Here is a 27,476-nt window from a genome sequence, read left to right as displayed (position 1 = left end):
CTACTCACTCCTCCTCACTGAAGAGCCACGGGAGTGAATAGATATAATTCCTCTACTTATTCTCTATACTTCTACTTCCTCCGTGTAAGAACAGAGGCGAAACGGAAGCCTATTCTACTCTACTAGATACTCTATATTCTAAACTCTTCTATTCTATTCTTCTATTATAATATTAATCTATTATTACATGTTCTAACACATTCTTATTTGTATAGGAAATACCAGGTAAGAACGTTACAAGTATACATCAGGCTTCCCTCCAGAACATCCAATGGTTCGCATGATTATGTATATGCGACAACAGAGCATGACAGAAGGTACAGCATAGGATGTCAAAGGTAACGTGAAGAAGAGGAAAAAAATTGAAGATAGGATATCGCAACATGATCGCATGCACAAGATGACATATTCTCCCTCTGAAGAAAAAAAACACAACAAGAGTGATTACGTAATCATACAGCACCAACATGTAAAACGCAATCAACATTAACACATAAACGAAAGAAATTATAAAAAAATAAAACTGACCTAAATGAGACTGGAAGACTGAGAACACAGCAATCAAAACCAGAAAACTTTGTTTTCTATCCCGTAAGATCATTGGTTGTGTGTGTACATTGCACGCTGCACCACATATTCGACATCTAATAGAGGTTTTCGCGGTTCGCTGCAACCCTCCCGTTCTGGTCGCCCTTCATCCTCCGTATAATGCAGATTTTCTTTCTGCAATATCCTGCCCTTCTAGATGAAATTGAATTTCTTGGATGACTTTCGAATATATGTCTTTGATGCAGAGTAAAATGTTGGGGGAAGGCCACTCTGACGCGGTGCGATTATGTGAGGTGATTCGTGGCGGGAACTCCCACTGTGCCAGTACTGTACCTGCATTCAGAGCGCGAAAAAGGTCATGGAGCACAACAGGCGCAAAGACGTTCATTGAGCATGTTAACCGTTCTCGTTGTTAAACCATTCCATTTGCATAATGGGTGCCTCTAACTCCTCGTGACTTCACTTAGATTACGGATTACCACTTGGCCGGAGCTTGCATCGAAGTCGAAGGAGGAATTCGAACCAACTTGCGAATACAAATCGAAAATGTGTTGATAGAAGTTGTTGCATGCATGCTTAGTGATAGTGGATTGCTATGGAACTCATTTTCGGTTCTTTTCTTTTTTTTTCTTTGGAGGTAACATATGATATGACTTATTTATTTCTCGTAAACTTGTTCGGAGTTAAACGCAGTTGGTGGCACTTAGTGGCACCCTTATTTCTGGAAATAAATAACTAAATCAGTCGGGACCCTAAGACCTAAGCATTAGTTTTAGAGGATCTATGACATGTAAGCCAAAATTACTAGGAGGAAAAAGCAAGACATTGTCCAGAAGTAAGGGTGCCACTGATAGGCCCCACAACTACATTTTACCCCGAACAAGTTTTCGAGAAACAAACAACTAAGTCATATTATATGTTACCTCCAAAGAAAAAAAAGAACCGAAAAAGAATTCCATAGCAATCCACTATCACTAAGCATGCATGCAACAACTTTTATCCACACATTTTCGATTTGTATTCGCAAGTTGGTTCGAATTCCTCCTTCGACTTCGATGCAAGCTCCGGCCAAGTGGTAATCCGTAATCTGAGTGAAGTCACGAAGAGTTAGAGGCACCCATTATGCAAATGGAACGGTTTAACAACGAGAACGGTTAACGTCTTCTATGGACGTCTTTGCGCCGTCAGAGTGCCCCCCCTAACTACATTTTACCCCTGTAAGTGTAGGTTCAAAATTTGGAGTCAATTCAGAGAAAAGCTTCTTAGCGTTCGTCCTGAACTGGGTACCTATGTCTAGATTTTGGAAAGGTCGAGAAAGTTTGTACCGGATGATTGTGGCAAATGCCTCTTTTAGGGACAGAGATAGATGTCGAATGGTAGATCGCGTTAGCGTCATCTATGACGCAGACGTTTTCTGACTAGAGGTGACCGGTGTTCGTTTTCTTCACTGTGTATTTATAATTTGAAGTCGAGTGAAACTATAATTTAGGTGCATCGTTTGTCGTCTTGCACCAGCGCACCTACGTTATTGAAGACATACCTACATACATCACATATTCGAGGCACAGAGGAGCGACTGAGACGTCAATGCAATCTCCATCATTGAATTTAGTTGGTGTAAGATGCTATTTTTTCTAAGTAGTAGTTGTTTTTCAAGGAAAGAAGCACTCTATATCGAGTGCTCTTTTATTTCTGTCCGAGGAACTTCTGCACTTTGTGGATTTAGGAAGAACAGAATGAGAACCAACTCTCCAAGGAAGCTCCAAGTTTGAATGTGGTGAGTTGAAAGTTCCTTTTTTATTACGTGCTTGCATCTTTTATGTGAAATAATTCTCTATTGGCTATCTACACTTGCAATGGTTTTATATCTTCTTTTGTTGATTCTCAGATCCTACCATACCATCTTACCGGTTCTCAGATCTTAGATCTTAAGTTCCTTTTTTCTTGAAGTATACGAAGGATGGTGTGCAGCACTTACTTTGTATATTCCGACACATTTCTTACGAATCGAGTACTTTTGTGCTTTCCACAGTATCTTTCTTCCATTCTGCCTTAAAGGCATCACCCCACGAATCCGGAGTGGTACGGATTTCCGGTGGAGTACTCGTATACGGGGTCGTAGATTATGGGGAGGAGGGTGATTCCGTTCATTTCTTCCTAATTGCCGTAGAAAACGGCCCGGAGGATACGGCTTCGAGCGTTCCGGCGCACTATTTTCTACAAGGAGTTCGATTGGAGCGCGGCAGCCCTGTGCGGCTCCTCATTTTCCGGGCCGTTTTTTACGGCAGTTAGGAAGAAATAGACGGAATCACACCCCTCTCCATAATCTACTATCCCGTTTACGAATACTCCACCTGAAATCCGTAGCACCTCAGATTCGTGGGGTGAAGCGTTTAACTGGAGTCGTACCAGTGCCGTCCGGGCAAAGATTGGTCGAGATAGGATCGCACCTACACCATAGGTGCGATAGGGTGGAGCCGAACCTCCTCAGGTGAAAGGGGTCTCGCTCATGAGGTGCAGATCAAGTGATGAGGATCCCTTCGTCAACCAACTAAAACTGAAGAGGGTCGTTTCGCCAACCCTTTCAAAAGTGAAGGGACTCGGACCACCAGCTCCGACTATTGTATGACCTACACAAAAGGCGCAATTTCCAACACCCCGCAGGTGATTGCGAGGAGATGAGAAAGTTAGTAGGAATTTGAGGTCGGTTTTAGGCGAGTACCTCATCATGCAGATCCATTGGAAATTGATGACAGCGACCGCACCTTGGAGGATTGCGAGCGGAGCGCCGTAACAGACCATTACGGAGTATTGGGATACCAGTGTCCTACACCTTCATGTGCCCTACGAACGAGCCGGACACATCTATTCTACGCGCTGCGTCCCGCTGCCGACGCCTATGGCGTCTTAGTTGCAGGACGTTCAATTGACGTAAAAGCAACTCTACAAGTGACTGTCCTGCAACGACGATGCCGCAGACGCTCGATAGCGGAATGCAGCACTTGGGAGAAGTGTGTCTGATGCGACTGTTTACAGCCGACAACCGCGTAGAAAGCAACGTCGTCTTGTAATAATTCGGATATTCAGTCCTCTAAAATTCAAGGATGGAAATGAGGGTCCTTATCTTGTGTTCATACCTAGGAACCACGTTGTTGTGGGTTTATCCGCGAATACCCGTTGCCGAGAGCGCAAGCTTGATACAAGCCACTAAAATACACTACACTAAGTACTAAAATACTTCTGTCGTCTCTTCAAAGTCGTTCTTTAGGTAAATGTAGCTTTACTTTCGATACATTACTACTCTTTATTCAAGTTTATTTCTACGTTGCCTATATTTGAAGGCATCACCTCACGAATCTGGTACGGATTTCCGGTGGAGTATTCGTATACGGGACCATAGATTATGGAGCGAGGGGTGATCTAGTCCATTTCCCCCTAATTGCCGTAGAAAACGGCCCAAATGATACCGCTTTGGGCGTTCCAGCGCGCTATTTCCTACAAGGAGTCCGCCTGGGATGCGCGCCAACGTTCACTTTGAAGGCATAACCCCACGAATCTGGAGCGGTACGGATTTCCGGTGGAGTATTCGTATACGGGATTGTAGATTATGGAGAGGGGGTGATTCCGTCCATTTCTTCCTAATTGCCGCAATAGACGGAACGGAAGATACGGCTTCGGGCGTTCCGGCGCGCTATTTTCTACAAGGAGTTCGGCTGGAGCGCGCCAGCCTTGCAACGCTCCGCATATTCCGGGCCGTTTTTTTACGACAATTAGGAAGAAATCGACAGAATCACCCCCTCTCCATAATCTACTATCCCGTATACGAATACTCCACCTGAAATCCGTACCACCTCTGATTCGTGGGGTGATGCCTTTAAGGTTACCGCTTTTGATTTTCGGTAGAAAACAATGATAGAAGGTCAGTTCATCAGATTCTTACTTCATACAATTGAATGGTTTCAGATAAGTAGCCTGCTAAGAGATTTGATAATGCGTACTCAGGATAGAACAAATAAGCCAAAGGTATGTTCTTTTTCATCTCGTCCTATAGTGAGGTCTCTGCGACATTTTTCCTTTGCTTCTTACATCGGTTAAAGGTCGAGTGGAATGAGGTTGCTGGTCTCTTCAAAGAAATGGTCTCTAACAATGACAGTCCAGATCGGGACTTATTAGTCGCTTACCGTGATAATTTCAATGTGCAATTCGACGACGTCTCACTGAAAAAGGTCTCTCTTAGTTTGTTAATGCTACATCCTTTCCCGTTTCTAAGTCTTGAAAATTGGCTTTTCAATTCAAGTGGAGTGGGTGTAGCGCAGTCAGTAAGAGAAACAGCTATGTCTGCACGATGTGAGGTTCGAAATCGCCCTAATGTCAACTATGCCTTCCTTCCTTCCGGGGTCGAGAAATTGGTGCCAGACTTGTGTGGGCTGGTAAAAACATTAACTTGATGCATCGGCTGACTCTTGCAAGTCATTTTATGGGCCAATACGCGATCGTAAAACCTCAACGATCCTGAATTGTAGTCAAATCTCAAGCGGGTTAATATGCTGGAGGGTTTAGAATACATCCTTTTAAATGGAAAGAATTAAGGAAGGGTGGTATTGTGACACGCTCTCAATGCTATTTGTGCAATCAAAAGGTCGTCTTAGCTGTGTTAGCTCTAAATTCTTTGTTCAGTGTTTGAACCTGCTTTCTCTCCTTATGTTTTATGTCTTAATATTTGTTTTTTTTCTTAAATTTTACATGCTTTAATTCTTTTAAGTGCGTGAAATTTAAGGCTGTTTTTCAATGGACGGGAACAACCGTTTGCAAGGTGCTGTCTTTGCCCGAATTCAAATCAATAACGAGTGAATTCAAGTTATATGTTGCTGTCCGGCCCTTAATAAGTATTTTGTTCCTTTTTTGTTGCTATTTATTCGCGTTTGCCTTGTTGAACTTCTTTTCGTCTGTTTTCTCAGCAACGATATTTATCATTTTAGAACTCAACATTCTAAAATCATGTTGAAATTATTACTATCTAGAGTTCAACAATACATCCGAGCAGCAATCGCAAAGGAACAAAGCTAGTTCTGGCGCTGGAGGATCTCGTGAGGTAGGACCATGAAATGAAGTTGTAGTCGGCTACACAATATTACGGGGGAGGGGGGGGGGGGGGGTTGTGCGGGTTGCGGACCTCAGATTTGTCTATACAGATGTTTCCTTTCTTTGGAAAAGTCACCAGTTAAATTGAACTACAAAAAGATTAGAGCTAAACTCTGAATGAGGTGTAAAGTACAAAAATTGCATTTCATTAGGTCCATAAATTCGGTCTTGATATGTAATATTCATTCTACTCAGTTCATGATATCAAACAAGTAATGTTTCTTTACATTTTCTTTCTCACTGTTTTTAGTTGTCACAGGTTCTTTCAACACATTTCCACATTTTTGCTCCTCCCTCAGTCAGATCCCGAGGTGATTTATAAGAGATTTTATCTTGATCTAACCATGGGCCGACACTTGAGTGCTTGTTTATGCTACGGCTACAAACATAGTACTTCCTAATTTCGAGCACTTGTGAATCAGTCTGATGCCATTTTCGTGTGCTTGAATGATCCCACAACCTTTCGGATGACTTTTTGCGTCTTTCAGTTTGTTTTGCAATGACGGCTTCGTGGCCTTAAAGACTGAAATTTCAACCAGCTTTGTGGCCTCAAAGACTGAAATTCCATTCTTAATCACTTTTTCTGGTAACTGTGCTCTACTCATCTCATTGAGCACATTATCCAAAAACAGCGTTCCAGACATAGGTGTGCTAGGGAGGAGACGGATTTTCTTCAGGTGAAGGGGTCTTACTCACGGAGTTCAGCCCGAGTGATGAGAATCCCATAGCCAGCCGTACATAAGCGAAGGGGTTTGGACCATGGACTATCGCAGTCCATGGTTTGGACTATCGCATCTATGGTTCCAGATGGGGCTGGAAGAAAAATCCATGTCAAAATATCTGATAAAAATAATTAAAAAGTTTACACGTCATGTTTCAATATTGGTTCAGCTTTCATGCTCAAGCGAAACCAGACCACTACTGGATTGTCGGAATTTCCGAAGATCTCTCTATAAGGAGTCTCCAGAAAGTCAAAATAACTCTGAAGTAGGTAAAACCAGCGTAAAACAGTCAGATGATGTATCTGCTAAGAGGATGGGCAGGTAATTGCTTGAAAACATTGAAATGAGAGAAGTAACTGTTTGAGGTTGTAGTGTACCAATGAGCGACGAAGACACCATTGATGACCAATTCGACTCCGACCGTCTTCAAAAGGTGAATTGTTTCAAAATCTTCGATTCGACTTGTGTTGTTGGCTTTCTAAGAATGCAAGCGAGTGACAACTGTGCTAGTTTTTCTTTTCAAGAAAAAAAAACTTGTGTTAGCTCTGTATTTACTCTATGTTTGTATTAAAAAAGCCAAACGTTCCTGGACACTTAAATACTGTATTCAAGGGAAACCTAGTCAGTTATGTTATTAATTTTGCTCGGAAAGGATTGTGTATTTTATTGCAGCAAGAACTCACCAGGTACGAAATTACACCCTCCACGGTCATTATTTATGATTATAGGCTGCGGACTTCCTGACGGCATTAATAAAAAGAACAGCTCAGAGTGAAGGTTGGCCATTGGTGAGTTGTGAGTTGTAATTTATAGGTATGAGTTTCCTATATCTTACGAAATAAAAAAAAATGAAATATCTTACGATTGCATCATGTCTTAGGTGAACTGGTTGAAGGTTCAAAGGCGTTATCGTGATGTCGTTAACAAGATGTCGGATCATGATTTGTTCGAAAAATACTGGAAAGACATTGACCTACGCCGACGGCATCTCGATAGTCAGGTGAAGAAAACGTTCCTCTTTCGTGATTTTGATATCAGAACTTTAATGGGAGATACAGTTAGGATTGTATTTGTCGTGTCCTAATTACTGGTCAAATAGAAAGCTTTCTCCTGAGATTTGAATTGATTCTGGGTTCTGGAAACGAATTTCTTCTCAAGAATTAAAGTTACCGAAATCCTCTATGACTTTTGAAACGGTTTGTGGTTACCATGATATTGTTGTGAAATGGTTAAATATTAGGTTGAGGAAATATCAGTGCGCTCTCCTTCAAAAAACAAAAAGTTAATGTAAAAACAACTTTTGAACAGTTCTTTTTCTAAGAGACAAAAGAGAGAAGAATGACATTTCTCCATCTTCGACGCAAAGAATGGATACCAGTTTCGAAGAACTCAGCTGACTGTAAGTCGCAGATGTTATCCATCACCCAGAAGTCGGATTTCGTAGATGTTTTCAAATTTCTTGTTCGTCAGACAATGCTGCATCGACCGAAACAAGTGGTAGTTGGATATGCGCGAGGCTAGGACTGTAAGGCGGATGAGGTAGAACATCCCACCGCATTGTTCTAGAGGAAATTTGTCGACGTCGTATCCGCTCAGTCACCAGCTGTTGGTCCACACGGTCCAGTTGTTCTGTTCCGTAATAGTTTGACTCGGATTCAGCAGCTCAAAATGAACGAAAGCCTTGGTAGTCCACCTCGAGGTCGGGCCTTTGCTCTTCATCGAGAGGCCTTCACTCCAGCTCGAAAGCGTTGAAGCCATCTCTGGCTCTTGGCTCTGGGATATGATGTTCACTTCGAGGGCGTTGATGAGGTTTCGGTGAGATTCGGCTGCTGTCCTACCTTGTTCGAAATCGTACTCCAGGCATGTGCACACTCGGAGTTTTTGGTCCGTCACTTTCTTAGAAAGTCATTTTCACTGCAAAAAGCGATAAACTCACCATAACAGAATATCAATCGATGCACGAAAAAAAAAGGCTCTTTCATATGTGCGTGAAAGCAGTGCCAGAATCATTGGATTACTCGAGGAGCAGGGAACCAAAAACAACACGGATTCATATTTCTCTAACGTAATATACTGTTGTATTTGTTAGTTATTGAGTTGAGAGATGAAGATGTTGACTTTAAAGAGGAAAAAAAGGTACGTTTTCATCATTCATCCATTCATCATTATTCTCTAGACTGTCTTCGCGCACAGTTTTTTTTTTTTGCTCTTATTAAAGTTGGTCTGGCGTTGATAAGTCCGCGTGGGGTTCGCCAACGCGCTCGGGATGGTTACAGGAACGTGGGAGGGAGGGGGAGCAACTGATGTAGCACATCACTATTTTTATCTTTCGACGAGTGTGGGAAAGAAAAGCTGTGACCTCAACGGTTTCAAACTATCGACCTCGCAGCCGAACCTATTACCGACTGCGCTTCACCTGCATCGCTTTTATTGTCCGGACATAGCCAGGACCGCGATAACTATTCTTCTTATCTTTAGTGGATAGGAAGGCATAAAAAAGATTTTCAGTCTTTTGATCACATTAGTCGTTTTCATAACGAAAATTGAGTAAAAAGTTGAAAAATTCCCATTTCAGAGAAATTTTGAATCATTTATAGCGTAACAAAGTTAAGCAAGACGAACTCATTTAAAAGTTGTATTTGTGCTAATAGCTAAAACCTTATCAATCAGACTAATAGTGTGATGGTTTACACCAGTATTGCCGTCACAAATGATACATTTAAGATCCACTTCTGAAACTTGGAACACAGAAGTAGTGGTTAAGAGTTTTCATAAAACGAATAATGAAGTGGACGAGCGTGACGTGACGTCTGTCATCCATATGACTGTAGAGAATTATTTTCCTAGTTGCACTAATCCATCACCGAACCTCTCTTTATTCCTCCTCTTTTACAAGGGATTTGCTTCGATGCAGAAAAATGAACCCTGAACAAAAGTTCAACTTAGGATTCCTGATCCATCTGATTTGTGCTTTTCTAAGGGATGTTTCACGTTTTCGCTCTGATTCTTCCTTACTAAGTCCGGAACCCTATTAAACGGGATGACCTAACATCGAAGAATTTCCTGAACACATCATTTTACCTTAAATTGCCTAAGTGGAATTTGAGGACTGCGGTTGAATTCCATAACTGTTTTAAGGTTATCTTGGAGTAAATGGGAGAATGCTTTTAAAAATAGCTCATTCTAAACAAATACACTGCACTGTGCATAGTTTTACAACATATTCATCATGAAAAGTTCCTTGTTTCTATATATATATATATATATATATATATATATATATATTTGTAAATTCAGGTATTGTTGAAGTGGACCGGAATGTTTGATTTGGAGCAGGTCATCACGATTCAAAATTTTTGCCATATTGGTATAGTAAGAGATGGCTCTCCTCCAGCTGATTTATTTGTTATGATAGATACTCCAGGTGATTCTTACGTATGTTCGTTCTTGCCTCAGGTTGGCTCCTTTCTCTATTCGGAAAAAAGAATGTTTTTTCTATCATTGTTGATTTTAGAGACTCCACTCTCTCGAATTTTTGACTACACACAAACAAATCTGAGGATGGAGTTGGCTGAAAAAAACAAGATGTGTTCGCGTTTTCATGTTCATATTAGTTTTTTTTTTCCTTAAGTCTTTAATCTCTAATAGTTCTGAGTCCAGAGGTATAGTTCGAGTCAAAATGACCTGAGCCATGTGCAATTGCGCATGGGAGTGCGCTCGAAGAGGCACAGTAGAGCCAACGGTTACGATCGAGTTGGGGACATTGCTTGCCACAATCGGACTGCGGAGGTAGAGAAGATCCCACCTCAATCGTCGCTACTAGCTAGACTCAATAACTTCGATCACACATGCTTACTCAAATGCACCAGCTTTCAGTTCGCTCCGATCCGACTACGTCTGGATAACAGTCTTCACAGTTAACAGTGCCAAAAACTCACAAAAAACGTTTTGTGTCATGTCTGCTTATGTATTCAATCCACTGCATTGTGGTTTACATTAGTTTGCAATTGCTTATAAGTTGCGCACAATGCTAGTTTTTTCTTGCTTATTTCCGAACAATTCAGTCACTCTTCGACGAAAAGGTGACTTGAAGGCAGCATACCACGAATCAGGGTGGTATGGATTTCAGGTGGAGTATCCGTATACGGGGTCGTAGGTTATGGAGACCGAGGTGGTTCCGCTCATCTCTCGTACCACCCTTGCACGCATAGCGCCATTTACTGCCTATCACGGCAGTCCGAATTGATTTTCGACGAATCGCAGGGCGGAGGCGGGTGGAGCGTTGCAAAAGGTGGCGTCGTACAAAACAGCATTCTGGAGGCGGCTGTTTGCAGTTGTGCAGGGAGAGATGAGCGGAACTACCTCCGTCTCCATACCCCGTATACAGATACTGCACCTGAAATCCGCTGTAGTTGCGCTCATCTCCCCCTATTCGATGTAAAAACGGCGTGAGCATTGGTGCTATAAGGAGGCGCCGGATTCTTTTCTAGGAAGAGCGTCTGGCTCATGGAGTACAGCTAAAGTGGTGATGATCCCTTCGCCAACTGGTCGAAAAGTGAAGAGGTCGGAGCACTGGCTTCGACTATCGCATCTATGACTCTGAGAACCGCTTTAGTTCCTACGAGGCACCCTAGAACACTCATGTACGTACACGTTCCGGTCGCCTCAGCAGCCTATTCATTGGTTTCCCTAGAATAGGTTAGTGAGAATATTTCATCTATCTTCGACCGCCCGCACTTAGATGCGGCGCTTGCACAAAGATGCTGGGTTGTAACTAAAATCGTCGTGAATAGCGGAGTCTTCCACGTCGTTTTTTTTTAATGACGATTAGGGAGAGATGAGCAATCTACAATCCCATCTCCAGGTTATCCTACGGATTTCCTCACCACGTCAGCTTCGGTATCCTGTTTTTAAATAACCTTGATAGCGGCGCTGTTAGGAGTTTATCCGCACACTAATAGATTTTATCGTTATTTTATTTGAGAACACTACTCACATACTATCTGCGCAAACTGTTTTTAATCTTTTGTCTTTTTATGCTTCGTAGACTTCGGTGAACGGTAACATCAAAGACTGCTAAGCCCCAGGTCGATAATGTCCTTGGCTACAGACTCAAATAGTCTGTTTATACTGCTCTTTTATTATGTCAAGATTCGCGTGAGGTCGATTTCTGGTTTCGTGAACGTTGAAGTTGTACGTCTCTATTGCTTTTCCACGTAAACTATTTTGTTTATGACTTTAGTTCACTATTTTTCTTGATCTCTCAGTGCCTTCATGCGGATCGCACACTTTTACAACACCATTCTTCTTTCCCCATGCTTACAAAATTTTCACTATTCTAGGCAAAGCGGCATGTAGAACCAGAAGAGCACCATCAAATGAGCCCGGCTGAGGTAGCATTAAGCCTTCGACTTGCTTTATATCTGGACTGTTTCTTTCGTCATTTCTCCATGATTACATGACCAATAAACAAATTTCAGCGTATGCGTCTGGAGGAATATTTCCGCCAGCGGGCTGAAGCACAAAGAAGGAATCGGTCAAATCTTCGGAGAGGACAGGTGGTTATTTCTTGTTTGACCTCTAACACTGGAGATTTATGCTGTGTTTAGAAGGCAACCACGTTGTTTTACTAATTTAAGTCAAATTTTAGGCTCGCAGAGGGAGAGGTGGCACCAGTGGCCTTAATGGGCAGAGACATCACGATGTAAGATTTACTGGCATCTATTTTTCCATGTTTTTGAAAGTATTTTGTACTTATTTGAGTACTTAAGTATTTTGAAGATAATGTTGGAACAACTATTATGTACGTTTCATAAGCGTACTGCGAGACATTTTTTAAAAGGATGATGAAACTTATAGTCTAACTGGTGGTGTGGTCCAACCATCCGCGAAAGGACCAATGCAGCCCGTGGATCCCAACACCCATCCAACTTTTCTGAGGTTCTACGCAACCAAAATATAAATAACACTGTCTCTGGACGACGAATCAGTGGAGAACCAGTGCGTATCATTTCTTTGTTTGAAATGTATTGGGAGTGACTTTTCTGGCTTTTATTTTTTAAAAGTGAAACCATGTGAAACAGTTGGAGTATTCCGAATAGAAAGGATATTATAGCCTCGCATCCCCTCAAGTCCTCAATGCATCCCTGGTCGACCACTATCATCAAGTGGCAGCTTAGATAATGGAGCACCTTCACCCAAACCGGAAGGAGTTTACACGGATGATGAGCTACGACTGGAGAAATCTTCGAAGGTTAGACGTCAATGTACTTACGCGTCTTGGGGTTTTCTTCTGTCAGAATTGTGTACGAGGATCTCATTTGGTTTTTGATTACACTTTCATTTCTTTATTGTTTCCCTACAAAGCAAACGGTTGGAACAGCCATTGTATTGGTTGGAATTGTATTGGTGGAACTGACGAACGTTTATAACATTGTCATTTCTTTCCTTTTTTTCTTTGCTGTCAGCCAAGTTTGGTTACCTTGCTGAAATGTTCTTAAATGCTATTTTCCAGAAGTTGTGGAATGCACCTTTGCATTCTGCGAACCTCCTGTAAATCCTGTAAAGAAAGGTGCTGTGATCTTCTCATCTTGAAGCTATTTGCCTATTGGGAAATCTGTAACGTTGGAGATGACTGCTATCATTAGATTTCTTTATCTCTTCTAATTTTGTTTCAAGTCAGCCGAAATTGATGATGTTGTGATCTATGCAGGAAAATATAGGGTTATGGGCGTAGATTGCGATTATGAGCGCGATCACGCTCAGTTCCTATAGATTTCCATGAAAACGGCTTGCTCGATCGAATTTCCCTGCGAGGCACCTAGGAACATGTCACGTGTGAGAGCACAGACATACGCCCCGCGTCTTCCAGCGAGCGAGAGAGATGTGCAGTCCAGTGACTGTGCGCTCGCTCACAGACACCAAAGATCTTGTGGGAAAATTAGATCGACGAGGACGTTTTTCATGCGGCATTCGAGACAGTTTAGGGGATTGAGCGCGATTGTGCTCCTACTCTGATATGCTCCTACTCTTTCCGTGAAGAAGTCCCAACCGGGGTCAAACGTGCGTTTGAAATTTCTCTACAGCGGGGTCGTTAGAAGAGTGTCGGAGCGGGGGGTGGAGGTCATAAGGCTTGTCAGAAGAGTTGTTCTAAGTTCATCACGCAAGAACTCTAAAAGGAAAACAAAGTGACCAGTCTTACCGACTAGCGGGGCTGGTGAACCACCGCGTTCTTATAGATTGTCACCAAGGCGAATGAGATCCACGCACTGTGCAATATCCTCAAGTACTGATGTCTGAATAACGCTAAGGAACTGTTTGTGGGATAATCTTATAGCTCACAGTGGTTACGAACGGCATGAAGTCATAGGTAATTGATAAGCACTCGTTTTTGATATTAATGGCTGGATTTCTGACGAAAATCCAGAATGCTTCCAATGCCTTCCAAGCAGATGTTTCGTTCTCGTGCGCTAATATCGTGCACTTGGTTTCAAACTCATTTCCATTATGCTTCTCATTTTTGTGGCGCCCTAATGTTGTTATCGAAATTCCACGCCTTTTACCAGCCAAATGCTCTTTGACACGTAGGTTCAGCATCCTTCTAGTTTCTCCAGTACAAATGGTGTTGCACAGGACATAGAGGACGGGAGAAATCACTAGAACTGGCCATAAAAATAGCTAGTTTAAACGGTTAGACGAGATCGAAACCTAACATCCAATTTCGAATTACAAACTGAATAGTGAGGATCCCAAGTGAAGGTAGAATTCCTCTGTGCATCCCCTTCTTCTCTGACTCCTTAACTGCTGGTATATAAGGAATCTTTTGCGACCCCAGTTGCAAGATGATGTATTGGTGAACATCCCAAACAACAGCATCAAGCGACAGTTAGCTCGCAATAGATTCTACGATAGGCGATGTGTGAAACTCGTTGTAGAAAATAGCGCCCCGGAACGCTCGAAGCCTCACTTTTCGGGGCGTTGTTTACGTCGATTAGGAATAAGTGAACGGAATCACTTTCTTTCCCACAATCTACGACCCCGTATAAGAACTACCCACCTGAAATCCGTACCAAACCAGATTCGTGGTATGCTGCCTTTAAGGATACTGCACAGTACGTAGATCTCATTCGCCTTGGTGACGATCTATAGGAACGCGGTGGTTCACCAGCCCCGCTAGTCGGTGAAACTGGTCACTTTGTTTTCCTTATTGAGGTATTACGTGGTGTACTTAGATCAATATCGAGGCTTCGCAAGAAGAGAGAAGTTTGATGGGATATGTGTGGCAACAAAGACCCCTTTTATTTGGAACCATTCTCAGGCCTTTGATAAAGACGAGTTTGTCGAAACTCCAGGCCAGTAATAAAGTTTACTTTAAACCTCGTTGGCATAACAAGAAAACATAAATATAGATCCTAACATGGTTAATTTTGTAGTATGCTGCCTTAATTCGCGAGTTTTGCAAACATTTAAAACAGTTACGATCATGATGTGGTTGAGGTGTAGAAGATCTTCACATTTTCGTCGTTTTTTTTTCCTTAAATTCAGGCTTAGAAAGGTCTCGGAGAGATTGTAGGTTCACAAAGGTCCACATTCCAGTCTTCACGTGATGAAACCACGACAAGTGTGTGGGACAGTATATGCTTGTTAAATCAGAATTTTAGCGAATATTAATGCCGGAGACTCCGACTGCACTAAGTCTTTCTTGAATGAAGATTTTCTTGGAGGCTTGTTCTTCCATTTTCAAAAGCTGACATGATTGTAAGAGTAAGAGAAATTTATAAATTCGTAGGTGCTGGAGACATTTATCAGTTGATGGGATGGAAAAAAATGAAAAAATGGAAACATTTTGGAGAGGATCAAACTCTTTTCCGTTCGTTTTTATTATCGATGAGTACATGCAGATAGTAGGAAATAGTGTGAAAATAGTTCCAAAATGCTTTCTCCGTTTCTTTTCAGCTGTTTTTCTTTTATTTTGCAAAAATGATGATTCCGGTGATGATAGAACTTTCGACAGTTTGTTATCGATGTCAAAAGAAGAGTTGTGTCGTCGAATACACGTTGACTTCCTCATCTTTTCAACTTATGTCTGCGTATATGTACTGACACACTTCTAATTCTCGCAGTTGATTTGTGTGCATTTCAGAAGGCCCACTATTCTGAGAAGACTTCAGATCCAATGATCAAATTTGGTCAACAGGATATTCCACGCAACCGCAAAGAAGGGTTGGTAAAATGTTTTCTCACGTGCAACTTTTCTGAGTTCTTATTCGTGATAATGTTGGGTAGGATTGTTGTGTAGTCATGAATCCCTGTCTTGTGAACACAGAAGAAAGATTTTGCTTCTATTCAGGATTTCATCCGAAGAGCAACCAACTGCATCTATCAGTGCAATGGAACCTCTTCATCCCCCAGCTGTGGTATGTTTGGTTTTTGCATGGAAAAAGTGGCTGAATAGAGTAAACATGGAGAGGTGCAGGGTGGCCGTTTGATCTGCGATTTATGATCGTTCAGCCACCCATGTTTTTGTTATGAGGGACAATCTGTCCTGTTTTCCGTAACTTTTCTATGTCTCTTCATTTTGCATACTTCTTTTTCCTCAAGTAGGTAAGAGGTCATTCAATAGGAATTATTTGTCACTATTATCTCTATAATGTATCAAAGTCATAATGTGAAAAGGGAATACAGCCGCCTTCACGACTGAACGAGCCCTCGGGTCATCTTGACCTGACTGGAAATCATCTGCTAAGAGGTTTTAAAATGTTTTAACGAACTGTTTTGTAAACTGCTAGCTTTTCGAAAATTTCCAAAATGAGTGGGCTAGGCACTAGAACTTTCGATTTTTCGAATATTCAACGCTACTATATTACAGATCTCAGATATAGTGAGATCTCTACACGAAAAGAATGCTAGGGTTAGTAGTGTAAAATAATGTAAATTACGTGCATGAGCGTGTTTACGTTCAATTCCCCCCTTATTGTTCTGAATGTGGCGTGGCGATGGAATATTCCTAGGAGACACCTTAGCGTCAGTCTCGTACACGCATCGGTTCCCTCAGCAGCCTATCCATTGGTTTTACGCAAATAGGCTGCTAGAGAAACCTCATTGATAATTGTCCGCTTGTTCGTACACGCGGCACACGTACGGGGGGCGTTAAAAGATGCAGCGCAGGAAGAGTGGTATAGGGGCAATTGGGCGTAAACATTCTCATACACTTAATGTACACATTTAACCCTACCTTTTCTTGAAGAGGTCCCAAAGTCATCAATTTCATGGCATGCTGCCTTTCGATTTCTGTAGTACAATTCCCTTCTTTGACGGAAATTTGGAACCAACTCCCTTCTTTGACGGGCTTTTAGTTTAAGAAGGATGCTGGTCCCCTTACTTTCCTATCAACCAAGAAGAAGTTGAGATGAACCGCAACCTGTCTACTTCTTTGGAAGCGTTTTTTTTTCCGAAGGATTGGCTGACGGAATATTATGCAAAAAGTTGGCGCGAAGGGTTGGAATAAGAAATCGTTCATGCTTTGCCTTCGTAGACTTCGTTGAACGGTAACATCGGAACTACTAAGCCTCAGGTCAATAATATCCTTTGCTACAGGCTCAAATAGTCTGTTTATACTGCTCTTTTATTATGTTAAGATTCGCATGAGGTCGATTTTTGGTTTCGTTAACGTTGCAGTTGTACGTCTCTGTTGCTTTTCCACGTAAACTATTTTGTTTATGACCTTAGTTCACTATTTTTTGATCTCTCAGTGCTTTCATGCGGATCGCACAGTTTTACAACAACATTCTTCTTTTTTCTATATTACTTTGGAGATTTATGCTGTGTTTAGAAGGTAACCACCTTGTTTTATTACTTTAAATCAGATTTTAGGCACGTAGAGGGAGAGGTAACACCAGCACCATTAATGGGCAGAGAAATGACGATGTAAGATTTACTGTCATCTATCTTACAGTGTTTTTCCGTGATTTTGAAAGTATTTCGTACGAAGATAATGTTGGATTAACTATAATGTACGTTTCATAAGCGTACTGCGAGACATATTTCAAAAGGATGATGAAACTTATAGTCTAACTGGTGGTGTGGTCCAACCATCCGCGAAAGGACTAATGCAGCCCGTGGATCCCAACACCCATTCAACTTTTCTGAGGTTTTACGCAACCAAAATAGAAATAACACTGTCTCTGGACGACGAATCAGTGGAGAACCAGTGCGTATCATTTTTTTGTTTGAAATATATGAGAAGTGACGTTTCTGGCCTTTTTTTAAAAAGTTAAACCATGTGAAGCAATTGCAGTACTCCGAATAGAAAGGGTATTATAGCCTCGCATCCCCTCAAGTCCTCAATGCATCCCTGGTCGACCACTATCATCAAGTGGCAGCTTAGATAATGGAGCACCTTCACCCAAACCGGAAGGAGTTTACACGGATGATGAGCTACGACTGGAGAAATCTTCGAAGGTTAGACGTCAATGTACTTACGCGTCTTGGGGTTTTCTTCTGTCAGAATTGTGTACGAGGATCTCATTTGGTTTTTGATTACACTTTCATTTCTTTATTGTTTCCCTACAAAGCAAACGGTTGGAACAGCCATTGTATTGGTTGGAATTGTATTGGTGGAACTGACGAACGTTTATAACATTGTCATTTCTTTCCTTTTTTTCTTTGCTGTCAGCCAAGTTTGGTTACCTTGCTGAAATGTTCTTAAATGTTATTCTCCAGAAGTTGTAGAATGCACCTTTGCATTCTGCGAACCTTCTGTAAATCCTGTAAAGAAAGGTGCTGTGATCTTCTCATCTTGAAGCTATTAGCCTATTGGGAAATCTGTAACGTTGGAGGTGACTGCTATCATTAGATTTCTTTTTCTCTTCCAATTTTGTTTCAAGTCAGCCGAAATTGATGATGTTGTGATCTATGCAGGAAGATATAGGGTTATGGGCGTAGATTGCCATTATAATAATTATTATTGTTGATTACTATTGTATGCGAGCACAGACATACGCCCGGCGTCTTCCGGCGAGCGAGAGAGACGTGAAAAGTTTAGTGACGCTTTTCTCACGAGATGCCTGGTGTCTGCGCTTGCTCACAGGCACCACGCATCTCGTGGAAAAATGCGATCAACGAAGACGTTTTTCACGCGGCATTCGAGACAGTTATAGGGGAGCGAGCGCGATTGCGCTCCTACTCTGATACATACCCCTAACTCTATCTTTCCGTGAAGGTCCCAACATCATAAGAACACATAGCAAGACTGAGTTGTTCACATATGTTCTCAATCCCATTTCTCTTTTTTTCCAGTGATCTGCTAGAATTTTATCTCTTTTTCATGCTCTTTTTATACTGCAGTAGTTATAGGAAGCCAAATGATCATTGCTAGTCGTTTGAAGAACAATTCTTTTCGTTTAGAAATATGCTTCTTCTAATCTGCACTCGTCTACAAAAAGAAGTTCAATTTCTGCGGAAGTCAGAACTGACTTATCCGTTGCCTCAGCAGCGGTATGTCTATTGTTAGGCTTTTTCTTCTTTTTCGTTACAAGGAATGCCGTACAGAGTTTTTTTTTTTGTCATATTTTTCTTGGTTGATTTGTGTGCATTTCAGAAGGCCCACTATTCTGAGAAGACTTCAGATCCAATGATCAAATTTGGTCAACAGGATATTCCACGCAACCGCAAAGAAGGGTTGGTAAAATGTTTCCTCACGTGCAACTTTTCTGAGTTCTTATTCGTAATAATGTTGGGTAGGATTGTTGTGTAGTCATGAATCCCTGTCTTGTGAACACAGAAGAAAGATTTTGCTTCTATTCAGGATTTCATCCGAAGAGCAACCAACTGCATCTATCAGTGCAACGGAACCTCTTCATCCCCCAGCTGTGGTATGTTTGGTTTTTGCATGGAAAAAGTGGCTGAATAGAGTAAATATGGAGAGGTGCAGGGTGGCCGTTTGATCTGCGATTTATGATCGTTCAGCCACCCATGTTTTTCTTGTAACGAACAAGTTTTCCTGCTTTCTGTAACTTTTCTATTTCTCTTTACTTTCTGTGTTTCCTCAAGTAGATAGGGGAAGATCATTTAAATCAATATGAACTATTTGTCACCATTACCTCTGCAATGTATCAGATTCAAAATGCGAAGATCTTCCGGGATTTAGTAGCTGCTTCTTGTCAACTTTCCGCTCCTTGAATTTCGTAGTTAGGTTTTAATTATGCCCTGAGCTGGATTTTATATTCACTTTTCTACTGTATACAATATACTGTAAAGTCAGTTATTGAAACGTGAGCTTACCCAAAAACTACCTGGAAGAAATATAGGTTGGAAGTATTGCCAATAGTAGGAAAAGAAGGTTGACTTGCCCGGAAACGAACTTTCTGTGTTTACGATTGCCGTCTTTTTTTTTGAGTTTCCCTGCTGAGTTCACTGCTAATGTTGAATATTTTAAAAGATGTGTTTGTCAGAGCATCGTGAGAAATGTACCTTCGTGAATGCTTTCCTCCACATACTTTAGAATACTAGGGCGTGTAGCGCGGGCGGTTAGAGGTTTCGCTGCCTGCGCGATCGGTCGAAGGTTCGAATCCGTCCTCGTGCTTACCAAGCTTTTCATACCGCCGGAGTCTATAAATTGCTACCAGACTACTGGGAGTTACTTGTCTGGAAGTTCGAAAACACTGGCTTGACACATCGGCTAGTCATCGCGAGTCATTGTATAGGCCAGTTACACGTTTGTAAACCTCAAACGATTCTGAATTGAAGTGAAAGTGGTGGCGCATCCCAAACAGAATGATCAACGCCAGATACTTCATCCTTTTATCCTTTGTTAGAACACTTGGGTCGTAATATGTCCATAAGCGCACTTCTTTAGTTACACTGGGTCACTGGGTTACACTGGTTACGGGTCAGAACGGCATTAAGCACGGTGCTGTTGTGTAAGCGGCTGGGTTCGAAGCGGTGCGGTGAAGATGATGGTTGAAATCGACGTGGGACCATAGCGATCTGTAACGATGAGCGGTTCTAGCATGGTTGCTTCCTTGATCCTAACCAGTACGTTCCATCGCGCCGCTTCGAACGCTTACGCAACTGCACCGTGCTTAAAGGCATCACCCCACGAATCTGAGGTGATGCGGATTTCAGGTGGAGTATTCGTGTATGAGATAGTAGATTATGGAGAGGGGGTGATTCCGTCCATTTCTTCCTAATTGCCGTAAAAAACGGCCCAGAAGATGCTTTGTGTGCACAAGGCTGGCGCGCTCTAATCGAACTCCTTGTAGAAAATAGTGCGCCAAAACGCCTGAAGCCGTATCTTCCGGGCCGTTTTTTACGGCCATTAGGAAGAAATGGACGGAATCACCCCCTCTCCGTAGTCTCCCATCCCGTATACGAATACTCCACCTGAAATCTGCACCACCTCAGATTCGTGGGGTGATGCCTTTAATGTTGTTTTGACCCTACTATATATCTGTTGTTTGCGCACATGCAACGGATGCTGTTAGGGACGGGCATATTTTCGATCGTTTTTTTCAATCCATATTTCAAAACAGGCTTACATTCATTCAGGATTATTCACTTTCTTCTTTTCATCCTCGGACCACCCAATCTCTTATCGATTTAGATGGTTCTGTAAACGAGGTAGATACATTAGGCTATTTTATTTGCAGAAATCAGTTTTTCTCCATTTGTTCAGAATACACAAACTGAAATTTTAGTCAAGATTCGTCTTAGAAGTATTCGACCTCTACTGTTCTCATCCGTTTCTTAGGTACATACTCGTATCCCTATCTTCAAGCTGCCTGGAAACACTGGCGAACATTGTCATAGTACAGCTTCTACACCACGTAGTCAAAAATCCAATTCAATACGGAAAGAACCTCTGTCTCAACAAAAGTGCATGTTGTTTTATCAGTTTTTGACTTCATCTTTTTCGTCGTTTACTTGTGCTAATTGGTGGGATCCGTTTTTCTGGGATAACGTTTCGTTCTCTTTTAGTGATCTTCGTTTCCAAGCAATCCTTTCTAGTGCTGAGTGGAAGCTCCAGGAGAGACTGAATGTAAGTGGTTATCGCAGGAGTAAATTTTCTGCAACACTGATGAATGTAGTATATATTTCTGTTGAAAATAGCAGTAGGTGGTGCACAAAGTCCCATAGCATAACGTGCCATCTTTTTTGCATTCCTTCCCTTTCTATTCTTTCCAGTTACGAGCTCTTCCGAATTAGAACACACCCCCAGATTTTGTGGGCTGTCGGAAAAATACATGTTCGAAGACGATGTTGGATTGACGATGTTGAGATTTCTCATAGACCATCTGTATAGAATTCTTGGTCCAAATTGCGAGTAGGAGCGGGTTCACCCTTAATTCCTCTTATCCTCCCGAAAAACGGTGTTCGAAACGGCTCCCGTACATGGCGCGGGAGTGTTGCGTTGTAAGGTATCGTAGGAGTTTCCCACGCCGTTTTAAGAACAACGAAGAGCAATTGAGCGTGGGTACGCACATACATGTGCTCTATATTAACCCTATATTGTCCATGGGAGATCCCAACAGAGTCATTTTCGTGATATTTTAGGTTTAATCAATGCAAGATCGGATACGTTTTGTTAATTCCTATGAAATCTTGATTTAGGATGGGAAGCCGCCCAGTGGAGCCCTCCGTATTCCTAGGGCCTCGAAACTTATCAAGGGTTCTGCTGCACCTCTGCAAACTGTGTCTGCTCTAAGCCAACGGTTAGCGACATTCTTTAGATTAGTTTATTCTTCTACATATAGTTACTTTAGCTTGAATTAGTTTCCTCATTAAGGTCTTCTCCTTGTCAAAACGGTCCAAAGGATCCATTTACGCCTTTAAATACCAGTTCATACTCTGGATTGACCATGCAACCGCTCCGTCCAGGAGACATAACGACTGTAAGCTCATTGTCAGGTTTACTACATATAAGCACATAGCGTGACACATGGATTAAAGTGGTGGCGCTTGTTACGATGTTACGTGCGATTTACCGCGTTATCTGCACTCAGAATTTCTTCCGATGGTACGTGCTATGGATTAAACTGACTGTGACTGCAAGATGTGAAAAGGAATTCTACTTACCTCCCTTAATTTCAATTAATTAATTCTACTTACCCTACTTCTTACCACTCTACTTGTAGAGCGGTCGTGGGCAACAAAGATAGAGGGAAAGAAGCACGCTACCAAAGTTTTTGGCGACCCTCTCTCATTTCTGCTTCTTTCTCATTTTTTTCATCTTTCTTTTTCTTCTTTGTTTTCGTTTCTCTTTTTTCTTGTCAATTTTTTTCTTTTTCTTTCCTTTCTTTTCCATTCTCATTCCGTTTGATTTTTGTTAAAATTGCTCACGGTTTTTCAAATATTTACCCGAAATTTGTTGGTGAGTTCTTACCACACTATTCAGTATTGAACAGTTGGGATGGAAGTACTATCTGACCCAACCAACTGCCAGTGTAGTTTCCACGACGTTGATAACAAACCACTGAGTCAACATTTCATTTCATCAACATTTTTCTCTATGGCAAGTTTTCCTGTCAATCGACAACAACCACATTGTGGATCCAACAATTCGTTTTCTTGGAAAGACGTAAATTTGCAAGTGGACACAATTATTTTCCAATTTTTGTTGGGTAGCGATCCTTTTCACGTAAAACATGCTGACGTCGGCGCAAAAAATCAGGAGAAATCTGCTTTCAACAGTCCGGATGAAATGATTCGCTTTTTAGATGAAATATCTTCATCATATTTAGAATCGAATTATTAGTCCAAAACCAACTTCTAATTCCTCAACTATTCCCTCGGTCATGAAGAAGACAAGTCCTTTGCTGAATTCCTGCATTGAGGTGAAACCAGATTTTTTTTTTTTTACAACCAAATAATGATAATATCTGGGTTTTTTTCCCGAAATTATGAAGACATTTTTTTTTCGATTGTGCTAGCTTATATACAAGCACTCTATAGGGATATCTATTTAATGTTATCATTATTTTTTGACTTTACGCTTAATTTTATCATTCGTTTAACGGTTCGACTGTTGGGTTCTTCAGCCATGTAAATATTTGTTTTTGTGCATAGTTTTGAACCAAACTTACCTTCATGATCTGTTTCTAGACAGTATTTCTGATTAGTACGATCAGTTTTGATAATCTCGAACCGCAGGAACTTTGCAAGGAAAATTCGTATTCTTTTTTAGAATCGTGCTGATATAACGACTCCACGTTCAACTCCTGCATTTCGGCCTCTGAAAGAGGATTACGCATTAATTGATCTTAATGAGCCAGAGGTAAAATATTTTATCATTCAGGCGAGCTCAGAGATGTTGAGTAAAGACGGGTGTTGGGTTCTTTCTACCAGTAACAAGTGAGATTTGGGACGTAGTTTTCGAGTAACAGATTGCCGTCTACCAATCTATTAACCAAAGCTGTCAGGAACAGAGAAGTCATCAGTATTCCGAGCATACAACTCTTTACACCTATGAAATTGACGAAATGAATCCGTTTAAAATGGATCGCTAGTGAAATTATCCGATAATTCAACTCTTCGCCCAAATAATTGAGTAGTAATTGAATCCACTTTGCGAAGTTTAGCTCATCAATTCCATTGGTGTAAGTTTCCTCATTACGTAAACTGGCAGCTCGGATGGTTCTGATGCCTGCGATTTTTGAATTTGAACGTAGTGATCCGAGTTTTTTTCCCGTGATACTTGCAAACAATCTCTTGAGGCATCGTCACTAAGTGTCGGATGTTTTTCCCAGCATTTCCTTTGATGACGTAGAAACATCAATGCTTGTTTGCGTTTTGCTGGCGATTTTGCTCACTCTTTTGGAATGTCGCATTCTGTTTTACAGAGCGGAGTGTTTATTTTGCTTACATTCCGGGAATCATTTTTTTCAGTCAAACGCCCTCTGAAAATCAAATAATAAATCCGATTAAAATCGAACCAAAATTATGTTCAGTTGTGGCGGCTTGCATATTAGCCAATGTTGATCGTTTAGTCCGGATATGGTTTCTGTACTCCTTTGCCGCAGGAGTTACCAGACCCAACTGTCATCTTTGGTGATTTCACTGAAAGAGCTGTAGAGGCGGCGAATAACATTGAACAAGTGAGTTAGAATGTATTTTCGATCTTAGTGAGATAAACGTGTGAGCGCCCTTTTGCTGGTTAATGGATTGTATTGCATTTATTCAGATGCGCTGTTCTTCCTTCAGTTGAGCATAAAAGACTGTTCTTTAAACTGTTTAGGAAGTCGGATGTGATGGAGACCCATACATTTTGCTTCAAGGAAAGGAAAGGTTCAAGGATTTGAAAAGTGAAGATGGTATTCGTTATGATCGACATCAAAGTCCACTACAAACTATAGAGTAAGTCATGGACGCACATAACTAAGAGTTTCGGGTCGATGGCAGAACGAAAATATTATTCTGGCAACACCTTACAAAAGGAAGGGGATTTTTTAAAATTTATCTGAGCAAGCAAGAAATAGAAAATGAAAGGACTTATTTTCATATTCACTAAATAACGAAGCGCACATGTGCGATGGACCGATTAAAACGCCAAATATTTCTGATGTCATTTATACCAGTATCTTCCAGCAAAAATAATTCTTGGGTGCTGCTCCAGCAGAAACAAGCCCCAGTTGTGGATGAAAAGGACACCGAAGGAACAAAAAAGAAATGTGCATTTAGTAAGAATAGTAAGGTTAGCTACCGCTAAATTCTTGAACCAATATTTGCGGCTTTAATTTGTTTTCGTAGGCAATTTCTGAGCTCGAGGAACTTCCTAAAAGCTGCGAGAATGTTTGGAATGTATAGAAAAGACTGTGTTGGAGTTTCATAAATCTGGCATTTCTCCGTCGGTGAGCTCTGGAAACTTTATTGGCGTACAGGTTATTAGGCAATTTACTTTATTTCTACTTGGGAACTGGTATACTTTGGCGTACAGGTTATTAGGCAATTTACTTTATTTCTACTTGGGAACTGGTATACTTTTTGTTTAAAATATCTGTTGAATAAATCGATAAGGAAACTGATTATGAATTTATTTGGTTCGTTTTTCTTTTTGTTTAAAACGTAAGCTGAGAAGACTTTTGAAAAGTATGAATTGATTATAACTACACGAAGGTGAGAGTAAATGCTAAGCTTAGAGGAATCACCCCACTTATCTGGCGTAGTATGGATTTTTGTTGGAGTATACGTATATCGGGTCGTATGTATACAGGGGCGGTTCCGCTCATCTCACCTTGCATCACTATAAAAAGGCGGCTCCGGAATGTTGTTTCTTACGATGTACTCTATTGGAACCCGCCACTCCTGCCCCCGCCATTCGCCAAAAATCCATTCGGACACCCCGATGAACAATTCATTTCGTTCGACGAATCGCAGGCGGAGGCGGGGCGCAATGGTGGCGCGTTGCAGTAGAGGGCTTCGTAAGGAACCGCATTCTGGAGCCGTCTGTTTACAGTGATACAGGGAGAGATGAGCGGAACCACTCCTGTATTCATAATCTACGACCCGATATAGGTATACTCCAATGAAAATCCATACCACGCCAGATTGGTGGGATGATGCCTTTAAAAAACAAGTAGGCTAATTTAGTAATATAGGAAGTCCACAGACTCGAAATCCTTGCAGTGAAAATATCTCTTTGTGAATTCACCCAGTAAACGAAGAATCACTGGCGTTGTTCTGCTATATTTTTAAATTCTAAATCGTTTTCCTGTCACGCTACGTTTAGAATGAAATTTTTTGCCAACGTCCAAATAACTTTCAGTTCAAATTTCATTCGTATGGGAATTACTTAAAGTGAAAATTGGTATCTGAACCACACAATTCGGTCATGAATGGAAGCGATGCCCTATTTTTTCTTCTAGCTGCATTTTTGATGCTAAATTTTTCAGTTGTCAGTGGTGCAGCGACAGATGCCTATGCATAAGTCCTCTGAAGAATGCATAGACTTTATCAACAAATATCTGAGTAACGTCCTTGTTAGGCGGGTCAAAGACAAGGTGATTTTGTATTGCGAATAATTCTAAGAGTCTAATGATTAATTTCTCGTTGTTTCGAATTTTGTATTTATTTAGGTTTTCCTCGTATGGAAGTCCTAACTCCTAAATCAGCTGTGCTTCTGGTGCTTTTTTTTGGTTGATATCTTAAATTAGAACAACCTTAAATCTCTACCAACTCAGATATGTTCTCTTTTTTGTGGTGCTGTGGTATGTTGAAGTTGCTGTTTTGGACTGCTTTGAAATGCGGCGGTTTGATGATGCTTCACTTAATTCCTTCTCCTAACTCTGTGAACAGACCCTCCTCAAAATTCTGTGTTATAAATCCACGATCAGTTATCGGGGAACACAATTGGTCATTACCTATGGGAGCGTTACACAGCCGGTGCTGCTTTTTTGAGTCCTGTAAGTTTTTCCTGTATGAATAAAATTCTACTCCTTCAAGGACCTAGCCTCTTCTATCTACAATTTTTGATTTGTTGTTGTTCCGGTTTTATTGGTCTCCGATGTTGCAGAATCTAGCTATGAGTTGTTGACTGTCTTCTTCATATCTGTTTGATGTGATTTTCTGGAGTGTTTGGTGTCTTTTTCTTCGGGTAAGGTGGTTTACTGGTGGAGCCTCCGCTGCTACGCGAGCAGCTCAGGTTCGATTCCCTGCCGAATGCACCACTACAGCGATTTATTCTGCAACACGGTAGCGCCACTCGAATTTGGGTGATTAAGCTATTTTATTTGAGATGTCAAAAGTGATTTATTGCTGTTACAAATAAAACCTGTTTCAAAAACTTATCAATTGTAAGTGAAGGTACAGATGTGAAAGTGAAAAATTGGAGAAAAAATGAAGATATTCTACTGACTGATATTCTTTTAAACAGACCTATCTTCCATGCCTGAAAACATTCTATGGAGAAATTTGCAGGTCAGTCAAACGATAACAGTTTGCTATTATTTCTTTAGTTTTTGTTTTAGCCGATGCAACAAAGTGTATTGGGATTTATCTCCTTGTTTCGCACCATTAATAGAGAGTTAAGCTTTAGTCCTTAGTATAGTAGTCCTTAGTACGTGCATGCGA

General features: G+C 41.2%; 1 protein-coding gene across 6 annotated transcripts; it reads left to right on the top strand.

Moving 5' to 3' along the window:
* Nucleotides 1-271: 271 nt before the first annotated feature.
* Nucleotides 272-26,506, top strand: RB195_025527 (uncharacterized protein; the record flags this gene model as incomplete). Of its 6 annotated transcripts, XM_064213717.1 has the most annotated exons (42): nt 943-986; nt 1,957-1,973; nt 2,039-2,160; nt 2,276-2,326; nt 4,513-4,572; nt 4,647-4,775; nt 5,327-5,435; nt 5,571-5,641; nt 6,583-6,734; nt 6,786-6,846; nt 7,142-7,201; nt 7,294-7,413; nt 9,711-9,837; nt 9,928-10,016; nt 10,074-10,202; nt 11,756-11,806; nt 11,894-11,971; nt 12,064-12,117; nt 12,273-12,413; nt 12,529-12,666; nt 15,556-15,635; nt 15,763-15,829; nt 17,286-17,339; nt 17,482-17,622; nt 17,736-17,873; nt 18,819-18,908; nt 19,012-19,091; nt 19,219-19,285; nt 20,961-21,032; nt 21,163-21,287; nt 21,390-21,450; nt 22,023-22,123; nt 22,198-22,303; nt 23,153-23,245; nt 23,596-23,685; nt 24,398-24,505; nt 24,646-24,764; nt 24,996-25,101; nt 25,158-25,199; nt 25,232-25,258; nt 26,300-26,407; nt 26,483-26,506. In XM_064213717.1, the coding sequence occupies 42 exons, from the start codon at nt 943-945 to the stop codon at nt 26,504-26,506; spliced, it is 3,702 nt and encodes a 1,233-aa protein (XP_064069596.1). The 6 variants fall into 6 exon arrangements, with proteins under 6 accessions (XP_064069598.1, XP_064069596.1, XP_064069595.1 ...); XM_064213713.1 differs by lacking the exon at nt 23,153-23,245; XM_064213714.1 differs by lacking the exon at nt 23,153-23,245 and having other exon boundaries at nt 2,039-2,166.
* Nucleotides 26,507-27,476: the final 970 nt, after the last annotated feature.

The sequence above is a fragment of the Necator americanus genome, chromosome X, assembly GCF_031761385.1.
Source record: "Necator americanus strain Aroian chromosome X, whole genome shotgun sequence".
In the NCBI taxonomy this organism is placed as follows: Eukaryota; Metazoa; Nematoda; class Chromadorea; order Rhabditida; family Ancylostomatidae; genus Necator; species Necator americanus.
The sequence above is the reverse complement of the archived record's forward strand: the minus strand, read 5'-3'. Positions and strand labels throughout refer to the sequence as shown.